Raw genomic sequence first — 22,721 nt, forward strand, 5'->3', positions numbered from 1 at the left:
ATTCTAGCCAGTCTTTATAGAGTATCGGGTTCCACCTTATAATTTACAAGGTTCTCCCCAGTCTTTATAGAGTAGCGGGTTCCACCTTATAATTTACAAGGTTCTCCCCAGTCTTTATAGAGTAGCGGGTTCCAACTTATAATTTACAAGGTTCTCCCCAGTCTTTATAGAGTAGCGGGTTCCACCTTATAATTTACAGAGTTCTTCTCAGGCCTGGGGAGAACCTTGCATTATAGGATGGAAACAACTACTCTATAAGTTCTAGATAGAACCCTATAAATTATATTATATAACTGAAGAGAATCATTTAAATGGAGGGTATCAGCTTACCTATTTTCAACAGATGTTGTTAGGTAGTAACAGCTGATTCTTGTTTACGTGACATGACATGACTATTTATAGAATGTGTACTGTAATTCTGTGAAATTGTAACCATTAAAGGTGATGTAAATGTGTTTTGTTTCTCTCTGTGATTTTTATTTAAGCATTTTAAGGTGGTGGTGTTGGGAGGGGGAGGGGTAAGTAAGAAAAAAAGCATGAGATTGGAGTAAGATATTTCATTGAATTTATGATTTAATTTCTAAAAAATCTTCAGTCCTCTGATTTCTTTTAATAATCGTAGAATCATCCATATAAATAATTTAGAAACACTGTTTAGAAAGACTAAATTCTGTACGATTATGAAATTATAATTTTTTTTGTTATGTGTAGTTTTTAGCGCAACTGAACTGAGGTTCAGTAGTGCTATATGGATCGCCCGGCGTCTGTCTGTCTGTGTCTGTGTGTGTGTGCGTGTGTCTGTGTCTGTGTCTGTGTGTGTAAACAACTTAAAGTCAAAAACCACCGAACCGATTGCCATGATATTTGGTGGGTCCATTACCTTAGGTGTCTAGTTGGGAAATTGTTCAAATCAAAATGATCACATCACAGGTGTGTGATTTGGGTCAAAAAATGTGTTAAAAAAATGTGTGTCAGTATAGTTAACAGACTATTACAGGATAGTTATCAAAGTCACAGTCAGTATAGTTAACAGACTATTACAGGATAGTTATCAAAGTCACAGTCAGTATAGTTAACAGACTATTACAGGATAGTTATCAAAGTCACAGTCAGTATAGTTAACAGACTATTACAGGATAGTTATCAAAGTCACAGTCAGTATAGTTAACAGACTATTACAGGATAGTGACCTATTTAAAACTTCAGGAAATCTTTGACATGTTCAGTGGTAGGGGCAGGCGTTTATCATAAATCTTTGAAAATGAAGGAGAAATATTTTATCTTGGAAAGATATGAAAAAATGTGCAGGTACTCTAGGTTTAGATCAGATTGCCAGAGTGAGAATTTCATAAACTACATATAGACACAAGCTAAATAAATGCAAGAAACTTCAAACAAATGTTTCCTTATTTTTTAAAGTTTGATTATTGAACAATTTCCTCAACAAATATATTCCATATAATTTTTTTTTTAAATTGTGTTTGTAATGATGACACAATTACTTATTATCTAAAGCTGCTACTGAAATCAAAGTACAATTACATACAAACTTGCGGCCTCTAGTGAACAAGGGACCCATCGGTCAGAATAGCTCTGCTGTTTTTTTTAATTTTATTTTTAATTTTGGTAACATGTAGAAGTGGTTCAGTTCTTCAGCTCTTCACTATGCAGTTTTGTTTTAGCGATGTAATAAAGTGGTTAGTGGTTTCATATGATGTCTCACTATAAAACACATTTTACACAGAAAGTTGGTAATGTATTGTACTTTTATATCATAGTCACCATTTTATAAAAAAAAATCTACTGTTATGAAAAATTACACAAAATCTCAGAAAAATAATGACTGGGAAATGCACACAAGAAAAAGAAAAAAAGAGGATTTTGAGGTTTGCTATAAATAATTCCAGTGTCTTACAGTTTTAACCCTGGAAAATTTTAATGATGAATGAAATAAACTAGGGATCTAAAATAATTTTGAGGCAATTCGAATTTCAATTTTCTAACAAATTTACCAAGTCAACAGCATTCAACTTGTACTAGTTGTAGTAGACATAACATCGTCTGATATTTTAATTTACGGAGTTTCTTGTGACCGGCGCCTGTCAGCAGACTCGGCCAATTTTTTCCATCATTCCATTGTATTTAAACCTTGTACTTGACATTTCGCAATATTTATAATTCTCAACAAAATACCTCAACATGCCTCACCTCGCTCGTACTCAAAGCAGTCCCGGTATGATCACTGACTAGTCGTGCTTGCATACAGAGTAATCCGGGACTCGGTTCTGACAATTGTCCCTACAATTTGTTTAGAGTCAAGTCAGCAATATAGACTCGTGCACTGCCTGTCATATGTAAGCAGGGCTAACCACTGACATGACCAGAGAGAACCTTTTCGGATTTACATGTAAAACGAGGAAAGATACGAAAAACATAATGCAAAGTCTGAAGCAAAATTAAAGTTGTAATTATTTTAATTATTTTTACTTGCCAAATATTTGCATTTTGGAAATGGCAAGACACGTTCATATCGTGTAAACTGTCTTCCAAATAAACAAAGTTTGGTTGATTCACAGTCGGCAGTGAGACTGCTCTTGCATAACTTCAACCGCATGCCTAGGCATGCCTTCCTTACACGAGTTGTCTTCATTCTGGTTCACTGTCACTCCAAATTGCACGACAATATAGAATTAATCACAAGTTACATGTTATCTGAAAACATCAAACTTTTATAGTTGGTCTGAAGTGTGATTTTAGTGAGTACCAAGAACTTCCGTGTTGCTACTTGCTGTGGAAAATTGGCCTGTCAAACGGGGTCAAACGAGGTCGGCTCCAGCTTCCGGGACAAATCAGTTGTTTTCTACCGAAAATTCTTGAACGGACCGTTACACAACGATCCTACTAAATTTATTTGCCACTGACACCATACTTAACTTTCATGGCTCAACCATGGAAGTATCACTCCACTGACACCATACTGAACTTTCATGGCTCAACCATGGAAGTATCACTCCACTGACACCATACTGAACTTTCATGGCTCGACCATGGAAGTATCACTCCACTGACACCATACTTAACTTTCATGGCTCAACCATGGAAGTATCACTCCACTGACACCATACTGAACTTTCGTGGCTCGACCATGCAAGTATCACTCCACTGACACCATACTGAACTTTCGTGGCTCAACCATGGAAGTATCACTCCACTGACACCATACTGAACTTTCATGGCTCAACCATGGAAGTATCACTCCACTGACACCATACTGAACTTTCATGGCTCAACCATGGAAGTATCACTCCACTGACACCATACTTAACTTTCATGGCTCAACCATGGAAGTATCACTCCACTGACACCATACTGAACTTTCGTGGCTCAACCATGGAAGTATCACTCCACTGACACCATACTTAACTTTCGTGGCTCAACCATGGAAGTATCACCCCACTGACACCATACTGAACTTTCGTAGCTCAACCATGGAAGTATCACCCCACTGACACCATACTGAACTTTCATGGCTCAACCATGGAAGTATCACTCCACTGACACCATACTGAACTTTCATGGCTCAACCATGGAAGTATCACTCCACTGACACCATACTGAACTTTCATGGCTCAACCATGGAAGTATCACTCCACTGACACCATACTGAACTTTCATGGCTCAACCATGGAAGTATCACCCCACTGACACCATACTGAACTTTCATGGCTCAACCATGGAAGTATCACTCCACTGACACCATACTGAACTTTCATGGCTCAACCATGGAAGTATCACCCCACTGACACCATACTGAACTTTCATGGCTCAACCATGGAAGTATCACTCCACTGACACCATACTGAACTTTCATGGCTCAACCATGGAAGTATCACTCCACTGACACCATACTGAACTTTTGTGGCTCAACCATGGAAGTATCACCCCACTGACACCATACTGAACTTTCATGGCTCAACCACGATCAGCTAAAAGTTTTTGAGAAGATGCACATTTGCCATTATCAAAAGAAATCTGAAAATAAAGTTATCTCTTAATTTTGGCCAAGCAAAGTTACAAAACACCTACATGTATCAATGTGACTGGCAATATACAGAAGCATATAAACAAACACATTGTCACTAGACGAAATGAAAAACTGATTCTACATGACTTTGTACATGTCACAGCATGACACTAACCAAGAAAGAGGTGGTTGTCATGATGATGCTTTCAAATTCTTTATATCCCCCCTCCCACCACCACCACCACCACCCAATTTAAAGTCCACTAGCCAAGAAAAAGGTGGTTGTCATAATCATGCTTTCCCTTCTTTATATCACCCATCATAGTCATCTATGCTATCCAAGTAAGATGGATTTTCATTTCTATTTTTAATTTCCTACATTCACCAGTGACCTTAAATTTAACCATTTTCATTTTTAGTAAACTTTAGTTATCAAACTACATGTAGCTCATTCTTATCAAACCATATGTAGTTCACTCTTATCAAACTACATGTAGCTCATTCTTATCAAACTAGCTCATTGTTATCACTGAGCCTGTCAAGTACTAATAACTAGTCTTAGAAATTAACCAGGTCTGTATGAAAGAATTGTAAGAACAGAATATAATATTGTTTTCACTTCAAAATCCTTTATTCCATGCACACATACATGTACAATATACACTCATGTGTAGCTTTACAAATGAGAAACAAGATAGGCAGTCCAGACTGATGTCCTGGAACAAGTGATTGAATAAGTATATATAATATGCCAGTTACACCACATCCATGCAATATTGGAAGGAGGTGCAAAGTTCATAACAGACTGATGCCAGTAGTTACCATGGTGACAGTGGTATTACTTTCACAAAATGTGTTATTTTACAGCAGTCAATAACAACTTTGATCTGAGGCACTGCAAACAACCAACATCCACACATACTAATTCTTGAAATATCCTGTATCACAGCAAACAATCAGCCTCCTCATTTTGTTCTAGGCAACCCATGGTGTTGTTCTGTTCTTTCTCATAAGGAATTGTATTTTCCTTTGCATTTCCTCGTTGTACATTTTCTTGACTGTTTCATACTCTATTCTCTGCCTCCTGCGAAATGGCTTCTCAAAGTATCGCCGTCGCCTTACTTCTTCTATGATGCCTTCTCTTCCAAGAATACTGAACAGAAAGATATATTAAAATATATGTGAGCAATCTCTTATTTAAACTACATGTATATAATGCTTCAGTGAATATACATACATGGATTGTACTACATCATACATATAATGCTATAGTGAATATACATACATGGATTATACTAAATCATACATATACTGCTATAGTGAATATACATACATGGATTGTACTACATCATACATATAATGCTTTAGTGAATATACATACATGGATTGTACTACATCATACATATAATGCTATAGTGAATATACATACATGGATTGTACTACATCATACATATACTGCTTTAGTGAATATACATACATGGATTATACTACATCATACATATACTGCTTTAGTGAATATACATACATGGATTATACTACATCATACATATACTGCTTTAGTGAATATACATACATGGATTGTACTACATCATACATATACTGCTTTAGTGAATATACATACATGGATTATACTACATCATACATATACTGCTATAGTGAATATACATACATGGATTGTACTACATCATACATATAATGCTATAGTGAGTATACATACATGGATTGTACTACATCATACATATAATGCTTTAGTGAATATACATACATGGATTGTACTACATCAAACATATACTGCTATAGTGAATATACATACATGGATTGTACTACATCATACATATACTGCTTTAGTGAATATACATACATGGATTGTACTACATCATACATATACTGCTTTAGTGAATATACATACATGGATTGTACTACATCATACATATACTGCTTTAGTGAATATACATACATGGATTGTACTACATCAAACATATACTGCTATAGTGAATATACATACATGGATTGTACTACATCAAACATATACTGCTATAGTGAATATACATACATGGATTGTACTACATCATACATATACTGCTTTAGTGAATATACATGCATGGATTGTACTACATCATACATATACTGCTATAGTGAATATACATACATGGATTGTACTACATCATACATATAATGCTATAGTGAATATACATACATGGATTGTACTACATCATACATATACTGCTATAGTGAATATACATACATGGATTGTACTACATCATACATATACTGCTTTAGTGAATATACATACATGGATTGTACTACATCATACATATACTGCTATAGTGAATATACATACATGGATTATACTACATCATACATATACTGCTTTAGTGAATATACATACATGGATTGTACTACATCATACATATAATGCTTTAGTGAATATACATACATGGATTGTACTACATCATACATATAATGCTATAGTGAATATACATACATGGATTCATACATATACTGCTATAGTGAATATACATACATGGATTGTACTACATCATACATATACTGCTATAGTGAATATACATACATGGATTATACTACATCATACATATAATGCTATAGTGAATATACATACATGGATTGTACTACATCATACATATACTGCTATAGTGAATATACATACATGGATTATACTACATCATACATATAATGCTATAGTGAATATACATACATGGATTGTACTACATCATACATATACTGCTTTAGTGAATATACATACATGGATTATACTACATCGTACATATAATGCTATAGTGAATATACATACATGGATTGTACTACATCTACATCATACATATACTGCTATAGTGAATATACATACATGGATTGTACTACATCATACATATAATGCTATAGTGAATATACATACATGGATTATACTACATCATACATATAATGCTATAGTGAATATACATACATGGATTGTACTACATCATACATATACTGCTATAGTAAATATACATACATGGATTGTATTACATCATACATATACTGCTATAGTGAATATACATACATGGATTGTACTACATCATACATATAATGCTTTAGTGAATATACATACATGGATTGTACTACATCATACATATAATGCTTTAGTGAATATACATACATGGATTGTACTACATCTACATCATACATATAATGCTATAGTGAATATACATACATGGATTATACTACATCATACATATAATGCTATAGTGAATATACATACATGGATTGTACTACATCATACATATAATGCTTTAGTGAATATACATACATGGATTGTACTACATCATACATATACTGCTTTAGTGAATATACATACATGGATTGTACTACATCATACATATAATGCTATAGTGAATATACATACATGGATTGTACTACATCATACATATAATGCTTTAGTGAATATACATTCATGGATTGTACTACATCATACATATAATGCTTTAGTGAATATACATATATGGACTGTACTACATCATACATATACTGCTTTAGTGAATATACATACATGGATTGTACTACATCATACATATACTGCTTTAGTGAATATACATACATGGATTGTACTACACATCATACATATACTGCTTTAGTGAATATACATACATGGATTGTACTACATCATACATATACTGCTATAGTGAATGTACATACATGGATTGTACTACATCATACATATACTGCTATAGTGAATATACATACATGGATTGTACTACATCATACATATAATGCTATAGTGAATATACATACATGGATTGTACTACATCATACATATAATGCTATAGTGAATATACATACATGGATTGTACTACATCATACATATACTGCTATAGTGAATATACATACATGGATTGTACTACATCATACATATAATGCTATAGTGAATATACATACATGGATTGTACTACATCATACATATACTGCTATAGTGAATATACATACATGGATTGTACTACATCATACATATACTGCTATAGTGAATATACATACATGGATTGTACTACATCATACATATACTGCTTTAGTGAATATACATACATGGATTGTACTACATCATACATATAATGCTATAGTGAATAAACATACATGGATTGTACTACATCATACATATAATGCTATAGTGAATATACATACATGGATTGTACTACATCATACATATACTGCTATAGTGAATATACATACATGGATTGTACTACATCATACATATACTGCTTTAGTGAATATACATACATGGATTGTACTACATCATACATATACTGCTATAGTGAATATACATACATGGATTGTACTACATCATACATATACTGCTTTAGTGAATATACATACATGGATTATACTACATCATACATATAATGCTATAGTGAATATACATACATGGATTATACTACATCATACATATAATGCTATAGTAAATATACATACATGGATTGTACTACATCATACATATAATGCTATAGTGAATATACATACATGGATTGTACTACATCATACATATACTACTATGATAGTGAATATACATGTACATACATGGATTGTACTACATCATACATATACTGCTTTAGTGAATATACATACATGGATTGTACTACATCATAGATATAATGCTTTAGTGAATATACATACATGGACTGTACTACATCATACATATACTGCTATAGTGAATATACATACATGGATTGTACTACATCATACATATACTGCTTTAGTGAATATACATACATGGATTGTACTACATCATAGATATAATGCTATAGTGAATATACATACATGGACTGTACTACATCATACATATAATGCTTTAGTGAATATACATACATGGATTGTACTACATCATACATATACTGCTATAGTGAATATACATAGATGGATTGTACTACATCATACATATACTGCTTTAGTGAATATACATACATGGATTATACTACATCATAGATATAATGCTATAGTGAATATACATACATGGATTATACTACATCATAGATATAATGCTATAGTGAATATACATACATGGATTATACTACATCATACATATACTGCTATAGTGAATATACATACATGGATTGTACTACATCATACATATACTGCTTTAGTGAATATACATACATGGATTGTACTACATCATAGATATAATGCTATAGTGAATATACATACATGGACTGTACTACATCATACATATAATGCTTTAGTGAATATACATACATGGATTGTACTACATCATACATATACTGCTATAGTGAATATACATAGATGGATTGTACTACATCATACATATACTGCTTTAGTGAATATACATACATGGATTATACTACATCATAGATATAATGCTATAGTGAATATACATACATGGATTATACTACATCATACATATAATGCTATAGTGAATATACATACATGGATTATACTACATCATACATATAATGCTATAGTGAATATACATACATGGATTGTACTACATCATACATATACTGCTTTAGTGAATATACATACATGGATTGTACTACATCATACATATACTGCTTTAGTGAATATACATACTGTACATGGATTGTACTACATCATACATATAATGCTATAGTGAATATACATACATGGATTATACTACATCATACATATAATGCTATAGTGAATATACATACATGGATTATACTACATCATACATATACTGCTATAGTGAATATACATACATGGATTGTACTACATCATACATATAATGCTTTAGTGAATATACATACATGGATTATACTACATCATACATATAATGCTATAGTGAATATACATACATGGATTGTACTACATCATACATATAATGCTATAGTGAATATACATACATGGATTGTACTACATCATACATATACTGCTATAGTGAATATACATACATGGATTGTACTACATCATACATATACTGCTTTAGTGAATATACATACATGGATTGTACTACATCATACATATAATGCTATAGTGAATATACATACATGGATTGTACTACATCATACATATACTGCTATAGTGAATGTACATACATGGATTGTACTACATCATACATATAATGCTATAGTGAATATACATACATGGATTGTACTACATCATACATATAATGCTTTAGTGAATATACATACATGGATTGTACTACATCATACATATACTGCTATAGTGAATATACATACATGGATTGTACTACATCATACATATAATGCTATAGTGAATATACATACATGGATTGTACTACATCATACATATAATGCTTTAGTGAATATACATACATGGATTGTACTACATCATACATATACTGCTTTAGTGAATATACATACATGGATTGTACTACATCATACATATAATGCTATAGTGAATATACATACATGGATTGTACTACATCATACATATAATGCTTTAGTGAATATACATACATGGATTGTACTACATCATACATATACTGCTTTAGTGAATATACATACATGGATTATACTACATCATACATGTACTTTATTGCCATGTGTTTAAAAAAAAATTGGAAAATGACTTTTCACGAGCGCCCCACATTAAAAGTGTACATTGAAATAAAAGTGGCTGACTATTATCGAAATAAACATTAAAAAGAATGATCATGACTGGTTTAAAATTCGGATTACAGAGGGATAAATACTCTTCCTAAAATGTTCAGACGATGTCTTAATGCTGCGATAACGCCGACCAGAACGTAAAATGTTAAAAAGACTATTTGCAGGATGGTTAGAATCCTTCAAAATGGAAGTAGCCTTACGTAATGACCTCGAGTGGTATATGGAGTCAAGTGTTGGCAGATCAGTACCGATTATTCTCTCTGCCATGCGGACAATTTTCTCGAGTGAAGACAGTTCCTCCGATGTGATGTTGCCAAACCAGACGATGATAGAATATGTTAAAATGCTTTCAATGGTCGAACGATAGAAATTGACTAAAATGTCTTGACACAGGCCAAATTTTTTCAGGCGTTTTAGAAAATAAAGACGCTGCTGTGCTTTTTTGACAAGAGACGTTGTATTTTTGCGCCATGACAAAACATGGGATATCTGAATACCTAAGAACTTAAAAGTGCTTACAATTTCTACATCTGCACCATTGATATTAATTGGACTATGAAGGTCACTCAATAATCTAAAATCAATGATTACTTCCTTAGTCTTACTGACATTGAGCTCGAGGTTGTTCACTTCACACCATTTGCTTAAATTCTCAATTTCCGCCCTGTACAAAGACTCATCATTGTTCTTTATTAGTCCGATTGCCGTTGTGTCATCAGCAAACTTAACAATTACATTATCATCGTACTTTGGTGTACAGTCATAAGTGAAAAGTGAATACAATAACGGACGGAGTCTGTTTTAAATAGTGACAAATCATGTGTTGAGGATTCATTTACTTCAATGAATGACGTCATTCATTTTTACCTCCCATAAGGGTACAGGAAGTATTAAAAGGGGATGTCTGTCTGAGTATCTGTCTGTCTGTATGTCCGTCTGTGTGTGTGTGTGTGTGTGTGTGTGTGTCTGTCTGTCTGTCTGTGTGTGTGTGTGTGTGTGTGTGTGTCTGTCTGTCTGTCTGTCTGTATGTCCGTCTGTGTGTGTGTGTGTGTGTGTGTGTCTGTCTGTCTGTGTGTGTGTGTGTGTGTGTCTGTCTGTCTGTCTGTCTGTGTGTGTCTGTCTGTCTGTCTGTCTGTCTGTCTGTCTGTCTGTCTGTGTGTGTGTGTGTGTGTGTGTCTGTCTGTCTGTCTGTCTGTCTGTGTCATCATTTTCTTAAAAACAGCAGTTTCAATTATAAGGAAATTTGGTACAAATAATGTTTGGGGTAATGGCTAGACCTTATTAGTTTTTGAGTGAGATCTGTTCATGTTAATTAGGGAAATCAATGAAATCAACAAATTAAGCAATATCTTAGGACTGCATACTTCAATTTCAATATAATTTAGTATATTCGTTAAACATAACATACAATTTGTCCTATAAAATTTGTTGATGTACCTTACAGTGTTAATGAATAATTTGCATAATAAATGATTTTCAGTAATTAGGCTATATCTTAAGAATACATACTTCAATTTCAATATAATTCAGTACATACGTTAACACGAGTCCCCAACAAGTCGATGAGACCTACTTCTGTTCAGTCCGATCTGAATGCGAGTTTCTGAGGTTTTACATGGGTCTCAGACTCGGACTAGAGTATTGCGCCCTAGACAGCCCTGGCCGAAAATAATATGTGTAAACTTGTGTTCACAAGCCAAACATGTGACAATACAAGACCACAACGAAAACTGTGAAAAATGTATGTCACTCTCATTTTATATATGGACAACAAAATTAGCTCGGTCACAGTTCCATTTACAAGATGCAATGACTCAGAGCATGCTTCCATATGCTCGGAGCAAATCGAATCAATTAGTGTATTATGGGACCAACAAATATATTTTTGCACTGCATGTCCTGATACACCTTCTTGAAGTTTCCCATTGGTATTCTAATAGCTAGTATATTTATTCGAGATGAAATATGTTTACTTTGTTATTAAATGCGACGCGAGTACGATTTGGCTAAAATATGCCGTCCTCGGGATGCCGTCAACGCGTCACGACGGTATCGTAATGCTTCTTGTTGGCAAATAATAAAAAATCAGATAAATAAAATTCAATGAATGTGAAACACGCAACATTACAAGTGTTTATGTATATCTAGTCTAGCCGTTTTGATTTATTTTGCCATAATATGGGGACATATAAATTTAGCATTTATACCCACAGACACTGACAATTAGTCAGAAAGTGTGAGTAAATATTGGTAAATGTTGGTTAATAAGACATGCAGACTGTAGTTTTTTTTACTGATGTCTATTTCAACGACCAGCAATGTATTTTTTCACAATGCTGTTAAGTTTTATTCACCTAGTGACTACGCTCATCATAGGCTACGTGCTAACGAGTACCCTTTATGATGTCATAAAATCCTGCGGTCTAGGTGGGACCGGAAATACCCGAAAACTCTCGAAGTAAATCCGAAGGGAACTGACTGAAAAAAGGTCATTTTAAGGTGTTTGCAGATGCTTTTTAAAAGTTTTAAAACCAGAATGTGTTTCACAAACATGTCGTCTAGCAAAATAGCAATAGTGAATATGAGCATTTTGAATTACCTTTAAAGTTTTTTGACTAAAAATCACATTTTTTGACCAAAATCACACATCGGTTGCCGATAAGATCAGTTTGATTTGAAATTTCCCAACTAGAACCCAAGGTTATACACCCACCAAATATCATGGCAATCGGCCCGGTGAATTTTGACTTGTTTACACACACACACACACACACACACACACACACACACACACACACACACACACACACACACACACACACACACACATCCACACAGACAGACAGGCAGATAGACAGACAGAGACAGTGCTCACCAGATGGAAACTGAATGCCTTCTGTAAGGGTTATATTCAGATTTTTGTTTCTACACATAATAATTGCTGGAATGCAACAACCTTGTTATAGTAGGCTATTAGTACATGATATACCCCTGAATTGGCAAAATGGTATGCCAAACTATAAGAAATCTGAAATGACTTTGTGATATCAATCTATTGTACGTAGTGGAACAGGTGTACATGATGGCTTTTGAAATGAAATTATTCAAATTTACAGCGATACGTATACAGACATACGTACATTTACCCATACATACAGAACAAATCTATGGATTGCTTATTGGTATCATTTGAACATAATGAAATTTAGCTCTATATCTGCCATTTTTGAAGTTAGTGTCGAAAAAGTTGTTGAAATGTCTACTTTGTGATATCAATCTATGTATGTAGTGGAACAGGTGTAATGGCTTTTGAAATGAAACTATTCAAATTTACAGGGATACACATAGATACAGACATACATGTACATTTGCCCGAACACTCCGACTTTCGCGATCCCCTACATATCCAGGATATGTACACTCATTTCCATGGCAAATAATAAACAAAATTCAAACCGTCAAAAGTTTACATACTTTATGGTAAGCATGATACGCCCTATACTTTTGATTCTCGTTTACGGCAATATACCCTTTACATGTAACACTCAGTTCAAAAATTTCGCGATGCATGCCATAATGAGGTGAATTTCCATGGCTCTCAAGTTCGTTTGGTATCTCAAAATATAAAATTCAGATCTGGACAGAAACTTATCGATATATATTTCAATACAAGCAACCCAAATACTTTGAACAGTCTAGAACAAAGCCAATCAATGTTGGAAAATTAGGGAAAAATTGACCTAATTAAACCACTTAGTACACTGCCCAACATTGCAACACAGTAACAACATTTACTTTTCTCATTTCCATTGTTGTGATAATGTGTTATATTTTTACAAAATAAATGCACACGTTCTGGCAGCAAACTCACCCTTACCTTAGTATCAAAAGATTTATATTAAAACAATGAGAGAAGATTTTCAATTTTGATCGAAGAAAAGATCATATGGATTTATCTTGGCGAATTCTCCAGCAAGAATTTTTGGTAGAAAGCTGGTGATTTCACCCAGAAGTTGAAGCCGACCTGGTTTAACCGATGATCTCCCAATGCATGCTTTCAGAAACAGAAACACGTGCGAGTATCGAATGAAGTAAAAACAAGATTTTAAATTTTGAAATAGTGAAGAGATCGTATGATTGCCTGCAGATGCGATCTTATGGCCAACTACAACATGCAATGTGAAGCTTTTATAGAACGTTGTAGCATAGCTCTCACCGTATTAGGAGTTTTAACAAAGGCCAACAAAAGATAAGGAATTGTTACCGGTCACTGCGCATCACTGAAATGCCCCCACTTCGACCTTTTTCCCCTGTTTTTCCAGCCAATGCAGTCTGCAGATCCACGGGAAAACACAAAATAACACTACCTACGTTAATTGCTACTTCAATAAAGATAACTGCAGAACTAATCATGTCAGAACAATTAAAAAAAAAAAAAATTTGCATCAAATTTAGACATTTCCTGACCAGAAACAATACTTTTCTTTTTTGTGGCCACCGCATCTAATTACCGAAATATGCTAATAACTTATTAAAACTAACAGCTACATCAATAATATTTTCAGGACAGATGTGCTTATGTATTGCAAATGTATGTACCAAATTATATTTAATTTGAAGTGTGCATTCTTGGATATATAGCCTAATTACTGAAAACCACTAATTACACAAATTGCTCATTACTATTCATGGAATGTTTACCAAACCTAATATCAGTTCTTGCCATTACCCTATGGAATACTTCTTCAAAATTTTGTTTGAATTGAGTCAGCTGTTTTGGAGAAAACGATGACACAGACAGCCACAGTGCGCACACAGACACAGACACAGACACACACACATACACATACATACAGACTTTCACCCATTAATACATCTCTTCCTTACGGAACAAAAAATGATGGAAATAGAGGTAAATAAAGACATCTACTTGCTTTCAACACACCAGATTTTAATCAGATTGCTACTAGACTTGGCATTCATAATTATGCTGTCATCAACATAATCTCAAATTTGGACAATTCTGAACCAATTTTGATGTCATTCAGTGAAATATTAGAAAAGAAAATTATTTGTTTTCATAACTTAACCAATTTTCTCACTGTATTTGCAACAAATATCAAAATAATATCAAATTATTTTCAGTTTTTAAGTTTTCAATAAGAGGGGAATTTTGGAGAATGCCACTCTGCTCATAATCTTTTACATTGTACCAGCCAGATACATGTATAATGATCTTACAGTGACCAATTTTCCAGCTGTCAACTTAAATGAAAAGACTGCTTGGAATTCAGCACAGTGTTTACTGAATATTAACTTGATCATGAATGTCAAATCTCTATGACGTACATGTAGTTGTACAGTGACGGGGGGAGTGTGTGGGAGGGAGAATCCCCTCCTGTGGTAGGAGCTTTTGCAAATTTCACTCTAGTAGTTGTTTAGAGCATAGCTGAGATATATTAGATCCATGTATGTTTAGAGTAACAGAAACTGCAAATTTACTGAAAATATTTTTGAATGACACCCCTTCACTTCCTCATTTTTCCAGTGGCCCCCTTGTGTACATTTGCATATGGAATTTTTGAGCGAGGCATTCTCCGTCTCCCTAAATTCTTCCGACCCATGCCCCAGACCATAAATAATGACTATTTTCCTAATAATATGGATCCGTCATCCCTACCTTCTTGATCCCATGCAACAAAACTGGTACCATTTATATTGCATGGTATTGGCAGTATATACATGTATGTATTATATATTGTCATAGGCACTCGAATCAATTTGTATGATTTTTTAAAAATGTATAGTAAATAATATATATATATTTTTTAATTTTACAAATTGATTCGAGTGCCTTTGTATATTGTAGTATAGTGTAGTTCCTAGCCGCCATCCGATTTTACACTACATGTACGTTATATAATGTAAAATCGGAACAAGGTCGTCATGAACAAGACTATTATTAGTATTATTACTAGTAGTAGGAGACACGAACATGTACTGTAAGTCATTGTCAACGGGAATACGGTTATTTAACGACAAAATATCACGTATTTTAAAGAATTTCGTAACTTACTTATTCAATGACCTATAAGCTGCATCCACATTACCGCCGCGAACCAGAACAGTTCGGGCAATGAACGGCAAATGTCTCATTTTAAGGGATTGTAGCCTCGCCGCTTACCGGTGTGCGTTCGGGTCACGACCTCGCCGTAAGAGAGTAAGCTCTTATGAAACTCTTGTCGTAAAACGAATTTCATACAGAATTTTGATAGCAATATAAATCGTTTCATATTGATATACATTTGTGATTTTGGGTTTACTTTTATTCTACAATTGTCTAACGATTGTGATTGCTTAAAAAAACATGCACCCACACTGTCATAACTTGTGTTGTCTTAAAACGGGAGTGCACACCGAGAATATTGTAATAGTGACATACACAAGTGATTGCGGCTATGTATGTATTTGAAACAGCGACGACAATGGTTTCACTTGATAATATACAAATTTGTAACATGCAATATTTCAAAACACCAAAAGTACTCATTCGGTCCACGTTTTATCTATTTTTTTTTCACCCAGGAGGTGTTAAGGATCTAGGAGTGACTCCCCAAAGAGATTAGACTGTTTTACGGCAAAAAACTCTAGCGTGAAGAGGAGCGCGAAAAATACATTCAACTTGGCCTGGAGAAATGGTGAGTAGAACGATTCATTGATGTAGCATGCCTTGCAAACTCTTGTGACCCACTCACCATCACCCATACAGGAGATATTATTAGTTTTCTAATTCTGAGGGATTAAATAATTGAAATAAGATATCGGTCAGTGCTCATGATCCCATTTTGACAAGGCAGGTTGGGCGTTCGTTTCATGATATGATCACTCACTAGGCGCTAGCGCTGTTATAGTATACGCTACGTGGAGTTGTCATCCGACTCACAACGCGGATTACCTGGCAAGGTTTTCTGGTGGAGATGCAAGCTAAGGTGTGCGAGTTTGTGAATTCCATCAGAACGTTGTCCGATGGGTAAACTGTTGTGATGAAAATGCAAGAACGTGAATCATCAGTTGAGCAGTGTAAATTTGTGAACTTGATCAATAAACGTACAAAAATGCAGTGGTGTCCACTTGTATAACTATAAGATATACTCGTGCTTCAGAAGATAGCCTGTAGTAGGTGCAGCCATTTTTTTAAATATTTTACTTGAAATTGGAACATTTTCCCAATGTTGTTATTTTATTATAACGTGAGGTAACAGTTCCACTTGACCGCTAACGTATTAAAAACAAAACTACGCGGAACATAGTAGCAGAAAATTGCATTATTCTGTATGTAAATTAGTCTATGCGTAACAATACAATTTCAGCAAAGCAAACAGACTGCTTGAATGAGATGTAGCACTCGTAGACTATCTAAGCCTAGCCGATATGCCAGCAGGTACTTCTAGGCGTGGGAAGAGCCAGAACAATCCAATCAATGGACGGACGTACATGTACACCTTAATGCAATTCAGCCTTTTAGTGCAGTACAATGGATGGTAATACTAATAAATCATTGTTGTCTTGTGTGGGGGCCAGGGTTACTTTAGCATGAATAAGCAGCATGTCAATACTAAATTCAGTGCTATGTCAAAATGTCTTCTATGTCAGTATCTAATGGCTGTGCTATATATACAACAACAGCTGAGCAGGGATTCTTATCAGTCTGCTGCAGAAAGCCTCAGAGGTCATATACAATAACATTGCTGACTTGTAGGAGTACTGCCAGTGCATGTCCTAAATTTTTCGGTCCCCGTACCTCGAGACCATGTATCGTTTAGATTTATAAACGTTTACTAGTGTTGTTGGGGCGAGTTGAAAATGGGACCAGTTAAAAATGGGGCGAGTTGAAAATGGGGTGAGTTGAAAAGGGAAGAGTTGAAATTGGGACGAAGTGAATCGCAATCTTGTAGGAGTACTGCCAAGTGCATACTTCGACAATAGCTCAGTTTTAGAGGATACAAATCTGATAATTATTCAGATATAAGATTGCTCCTCACAAATTGATATGAAGTTCAAGATATAAATGTAATTATTAGATCGTAGCGAGGAAGTATCATCAGTGATATGATCATAGTAACCCCACCAAGCCCCTCCCCCACCAAGTAACCCCACCAAGCCCCTCCCCCACCAAGTAACCCCACCAAGCCCCTCCCCCACCAAGTAACCCTACCAAGTAACCCCACCAAGCCCCTCCCCCACCAAGTAACCCCACCAAGCCCCTCCCCCACCAAGTAACCCTACCAAGTAACCCCACCAAGCCCCTCCCCCACCAAGTAACCCTACCAAGTAACCCCACCAAGCCCCTCCCCCACCAAGTAACCCCACCAAGCCCCTCCCCACCAAGTAACCCCACCAAGCCCCTCCCCCACCCTCCCATTCATACAAAAATGGATTATAATAGGAAATGATAAACATATTATACAAAGTCTAATATCAGTTTTGTCAAACTTAGCACTTGCTTTAATTTTTATGAAATCATTCAAATGAGATATATTTAGGTCAAGGCCAAAATGAAAATATATATGTTTCTGAGTATCTTGGGACATACCATTTCCTAGTGTGTTGTAAATAAAGGCTATATCTACACTCACTGTTGCAATTTTCAGACAAGGTCATGTTATTCGACTATTACTACATACTATTACATAAACACTGCAAAAAAGTAACACTTATCATTGGTGCGTAGACATGTTCCATAGGGTCTTTTTCAATAGGGTTTAAAGTCAGAAATACAAAAAAAATGTAACATTGTGGATGACATACATTGTAGTTCCCTTATTTATAACCCTACATGAATGACTTAGTAATCGGACGACAGTATTGGTAATCAGACACGAACTTCCACACCGATTTACATGTTTGTTGCGTAAATTATGAATTTCACCACTCCATTTGATTTTAATATATTGGACAAAAACATTGTTATTGTGGTATTTGAATCACCGTTAAACAAAAGTTGATTGTTTTTGCAAAGGAATTATCATGAACACTATCCTACTGCCGAAGTCGACCCCAGGATTTGATCACAGTTCATGGCGCTGATGGCAGTCTATGTCTTGAACATGCAAACGTCAGTATTGTCCAATATCTGAGACACTTCTTTGCTCAAGATACGTCTCATATTTTTGTTTAAAAAACACCCAGATTTGATAAAAAATGTCATCTAGTTTGAACTGAGCACTGGGAGAACACTATTAATGAGATATTTGTAAATTTGAATAAGAGCAAAATGATATTCAAGTGATTTTGTAACATTTCTGCATACTTTGCTGTAGTGAAAACACTGGCAACTATGGCAGTGTTGTTATATATGGCAACTTTGTGATCGCCGATATTAGCGCTCTCAAAACTGATACCATAAAATTAGTGTTGAATCAAAACTGCAGTATTGCCTGATCGAATTATTAAGCATGGCAATATGACAGTTCGGAAGAAAACAGCGAGGATCGTAGGACGAGTCGATATCTGTCCGAAAACTGCAACAGTGAGTGTATGATTGTGATATGCATCATCTTTACCTTGGTTCCCCTGTCATTTCACCTCAGTTCCCCAAACAAAATAATAATAAATACTATAGGAAACACTGCTATTTTTACCCTTTTCTCACTTTCTCAAGTTTCTGTTAGGCCTATTATGCTCAATTTTAAAATAGGTGGGGTAGGTAGATTTTTAGCACAACTGAACTGAGGTGCAATAGTGCTATAGGGATCGCCCTGCGTCTGTCAGTGTGTGTGTGTGTGTGTGTGTGTGTGTGTGTGTGTGTGTGTGTGTGTGTGTGTGTGTGTGTGTGTGAATAACATTCAAAAAATGTATGTAAATTTGCCTAGCAACAAGACCACACCCATAGCCAAAGCCAAATAATCACGTATTTTGCAAAGATAACAGAAATTGACAGATAAATGAATAAACATTCAAAAATGTATGCAAATGTACCTAGCAACAAGACTACACCCATAGCAACAGCCAATGATCACATATATTGCAAAGATAATGAGGATTAATAGAAAAATTAATAAACATTTAAAAATGTATGCAAATATGCCTAGCAACAAGACAACGCCCATAGCAACAGCCAAATGATCATGTATATTGCAAAGATAGCAACATGGTTGGATAGGCAACTGGATAGTCATTCACCAAATGAACACTTATTGTTAGCAGGGACTACCATATGGATAAAGATTTTTAAAAACTGTACAGTTGTGCTACAACGCCATTGGCGGTATTTTTTCATGTGCGAGTGTCTCCATGTAGTTCAGGTACCATAGTTATGTTTTCCAAATGGTCTCTGCATTATTGGTGTCTTCCCATCAGATGTACAACCACTACAGATCGGAAGAACAGTTTTATATTGTATTTTTAAGTTGATATCAGTTTCTGCATCCACTATTTCTCGCGAGACTTGACTGATTTAATTTTTTTTTCTTGAATATGTAAAAAAAATTAGGGTCGGCAGTGAAAAACTAGGTGTGTTGGGTAACAGGAACCAAACAGTTTTTTAGCACAACTGAACTGAAGGTTCAATAGTGCTATAGGCATGGCAAAGTGTCTGTCTGTCTGTTTGTCTGTGTGGATGTATGTGTGTGTGTGTAAACAACTTAAAGTAAAAAACTGCTGGACCGATTGCATTGATATTTGGTGGTCATGTTACTTCTGGGGTCTAGTTGGGAAATTGTTCAAATGAAAGTGATTGCATCAGAGATGTGGGTTTTGGGTAAAAAAATGTGATTTTTGGTCAAAAACTTAAACTCCAAAAGTACTGAGCAGATTGGCGTGAAATTCGATGGGGACATTCTTAGATGTGAGTAAATTAAGATTTGTTCATAACATGATGATTCCCTTGGTAATATGCAAATTAGAGCTGAAAATGTGTCTTTTTGGTCAAAAACCTATAATTCCAAAACTACTCAGCAGATTGGGCTGAAATTTAAAAGGGGTGCATCTGTGGGTAGATAGATGAAGAACTATTAAGCATATAATGATCTCATCAGTAATATGCAAATTAGGTGTAAAAATGTGAATTTAGGTCAAAAATTTATATCTCAAAAAGTACTTGGTCAATGACACTGAAACTTGGTGAGATGTTTCGAGTAGTGTTATTCTGCAGATTTTCTTCAAAATGTTTTAACACAAATGGCCCTAGCAACAATGACCACGCCCTTAGCAACAACAAAATGACTATATTTTGGTCAAATATCAACATCTGGTAGGCAAGTGAAAAAACATTAGAAAAATTTATGCAAATATCGCTAGCAACCATTACCATGCCCATAGCAACAGCCAAACTGTCGTGTATTTCAAAAAGATAACAGGGATTAGTATTGAACAAACATTCAAAAAATGTATGCAAATATACCTAGCAACAAGACCACACCTATAGCAACAGCCAAATGGTCACATATATTGCAAAGATAATATCAGGAATTCATACACTAGTGAACAAAAACATTCAAAAATGTATGCAAATATATCTTGCAATGTGACCACACCCATAGGACAGCCAAATGTTCGTGTATATTGCAAAGATAGCAACATGGTTGGATAGGCAACTGGCTAGTCATTCAGCAAATGAACACCTACATGTATTGTTAGCATTGACTAGCATATGGATACACATTTTAAAAGCTGTACAGTTGTGCTACAACGCCATTGGCAATATTTTTTTATTAGGTCTTTGTTATAGCAAAAAACATTGTGCCATGTTAAATCAATATTTTGTAATAATTCCAAACAACATAAAACATGTTTTTAGAGCATTACATAAGAATAATCTATAACAATAAAAAAGTAATATGACTTATTTGTGATATTGTCTGACTAAGTGCAATGGTAATGGACATTTACAAAAAATGTATGTACATTGTACATGTATATATACATACAGTACTTGGCAAGAAGGCGTGAATGTTATACTGCATGTATTGTTGAGACAGGTGACTGGTTATCAATCATTCTTCTGTCTAAAATATCTACAAAATGTAGATAGATCCCCTTGTTAAACCTTAAGTATTATAATACCATAATTTATACAATTTGTTCTTTATATAAAATTTTGTGAT

General features: G+C 34.7%; 2 protein-coding genes across 4 annotated transcripts in view; one reads left to right on the forward strand and one right to left on the reverse strand.

Annotated features, from left to right (window-relative positions):
• Positions 1 to 4,560: 4,560 nt before the first annotated feature.
• LOC144434530 (small ribosomal subunit protein bS21m-like) lies at positions 4,561 to 16,823 on the reverse strand. The gene is made up of 2 exons (XM_078122993.1): positions 16,694 to 16,823; positions 4,561 to 5,177 (listed from the first exon to the last, which is right to left on the reverse strand). The coding sequence occupies exons 1-2, from the start codon at positions 16,771 to 16,773 to the stop codon at positions 5,000 to 5,002; spliced, it is 258 nt and encodes an 85-aa protein (XP_077979119.1). The 5' UTR covers positions 16,774 to 16,823; the 3' UTR covers positions 4,561 to 4,999.
• A 433-nt stretch (positions 16,824 to 17,256) lies between these two features.
• Positions 17,257 to 22,721, forward strand: part of LOC144433839 (dihydropyrimidinase-like) — a 137,039-nt gene continuing 131,574 nt past the window's right edge. Inside the window, exon 1 of one of the 3 annotated variants that reach the window (XM_078122218.1) lies at positions 17,257 to 17,315. Coding sequence is in view for 1 of the 3 variants with exons in the window: in XM_078122220.1 (XP_077978346.1) it covers positions 17,313 to 17,315 (3 nt within the window). In the remaining 2 variants the exon portion in view is untranslated. Of the gene's footprint in view, positions 17,316 to 18,115; positions 18,159 to 22,721 lie in introns of those variants that run through there. The other 2 variants (XM_078122220.1, XM_078122219.1) reach the window with 2 other exon arrangements.

This window comes from Glandiceps talaboti, chromosome 4 (genome assembly GCF_964340395.1).
Source record: "Glandiceps talaboti chromosome 4, keGlaTala1.1, whole genome shotgun sequence".
Classification (NCBI taxonomy): Eukaryota; Metazoa; Hemichordata; class Enteropneusta; family Spengelidae; genus Glandiceps; species Glandiceps talaboti.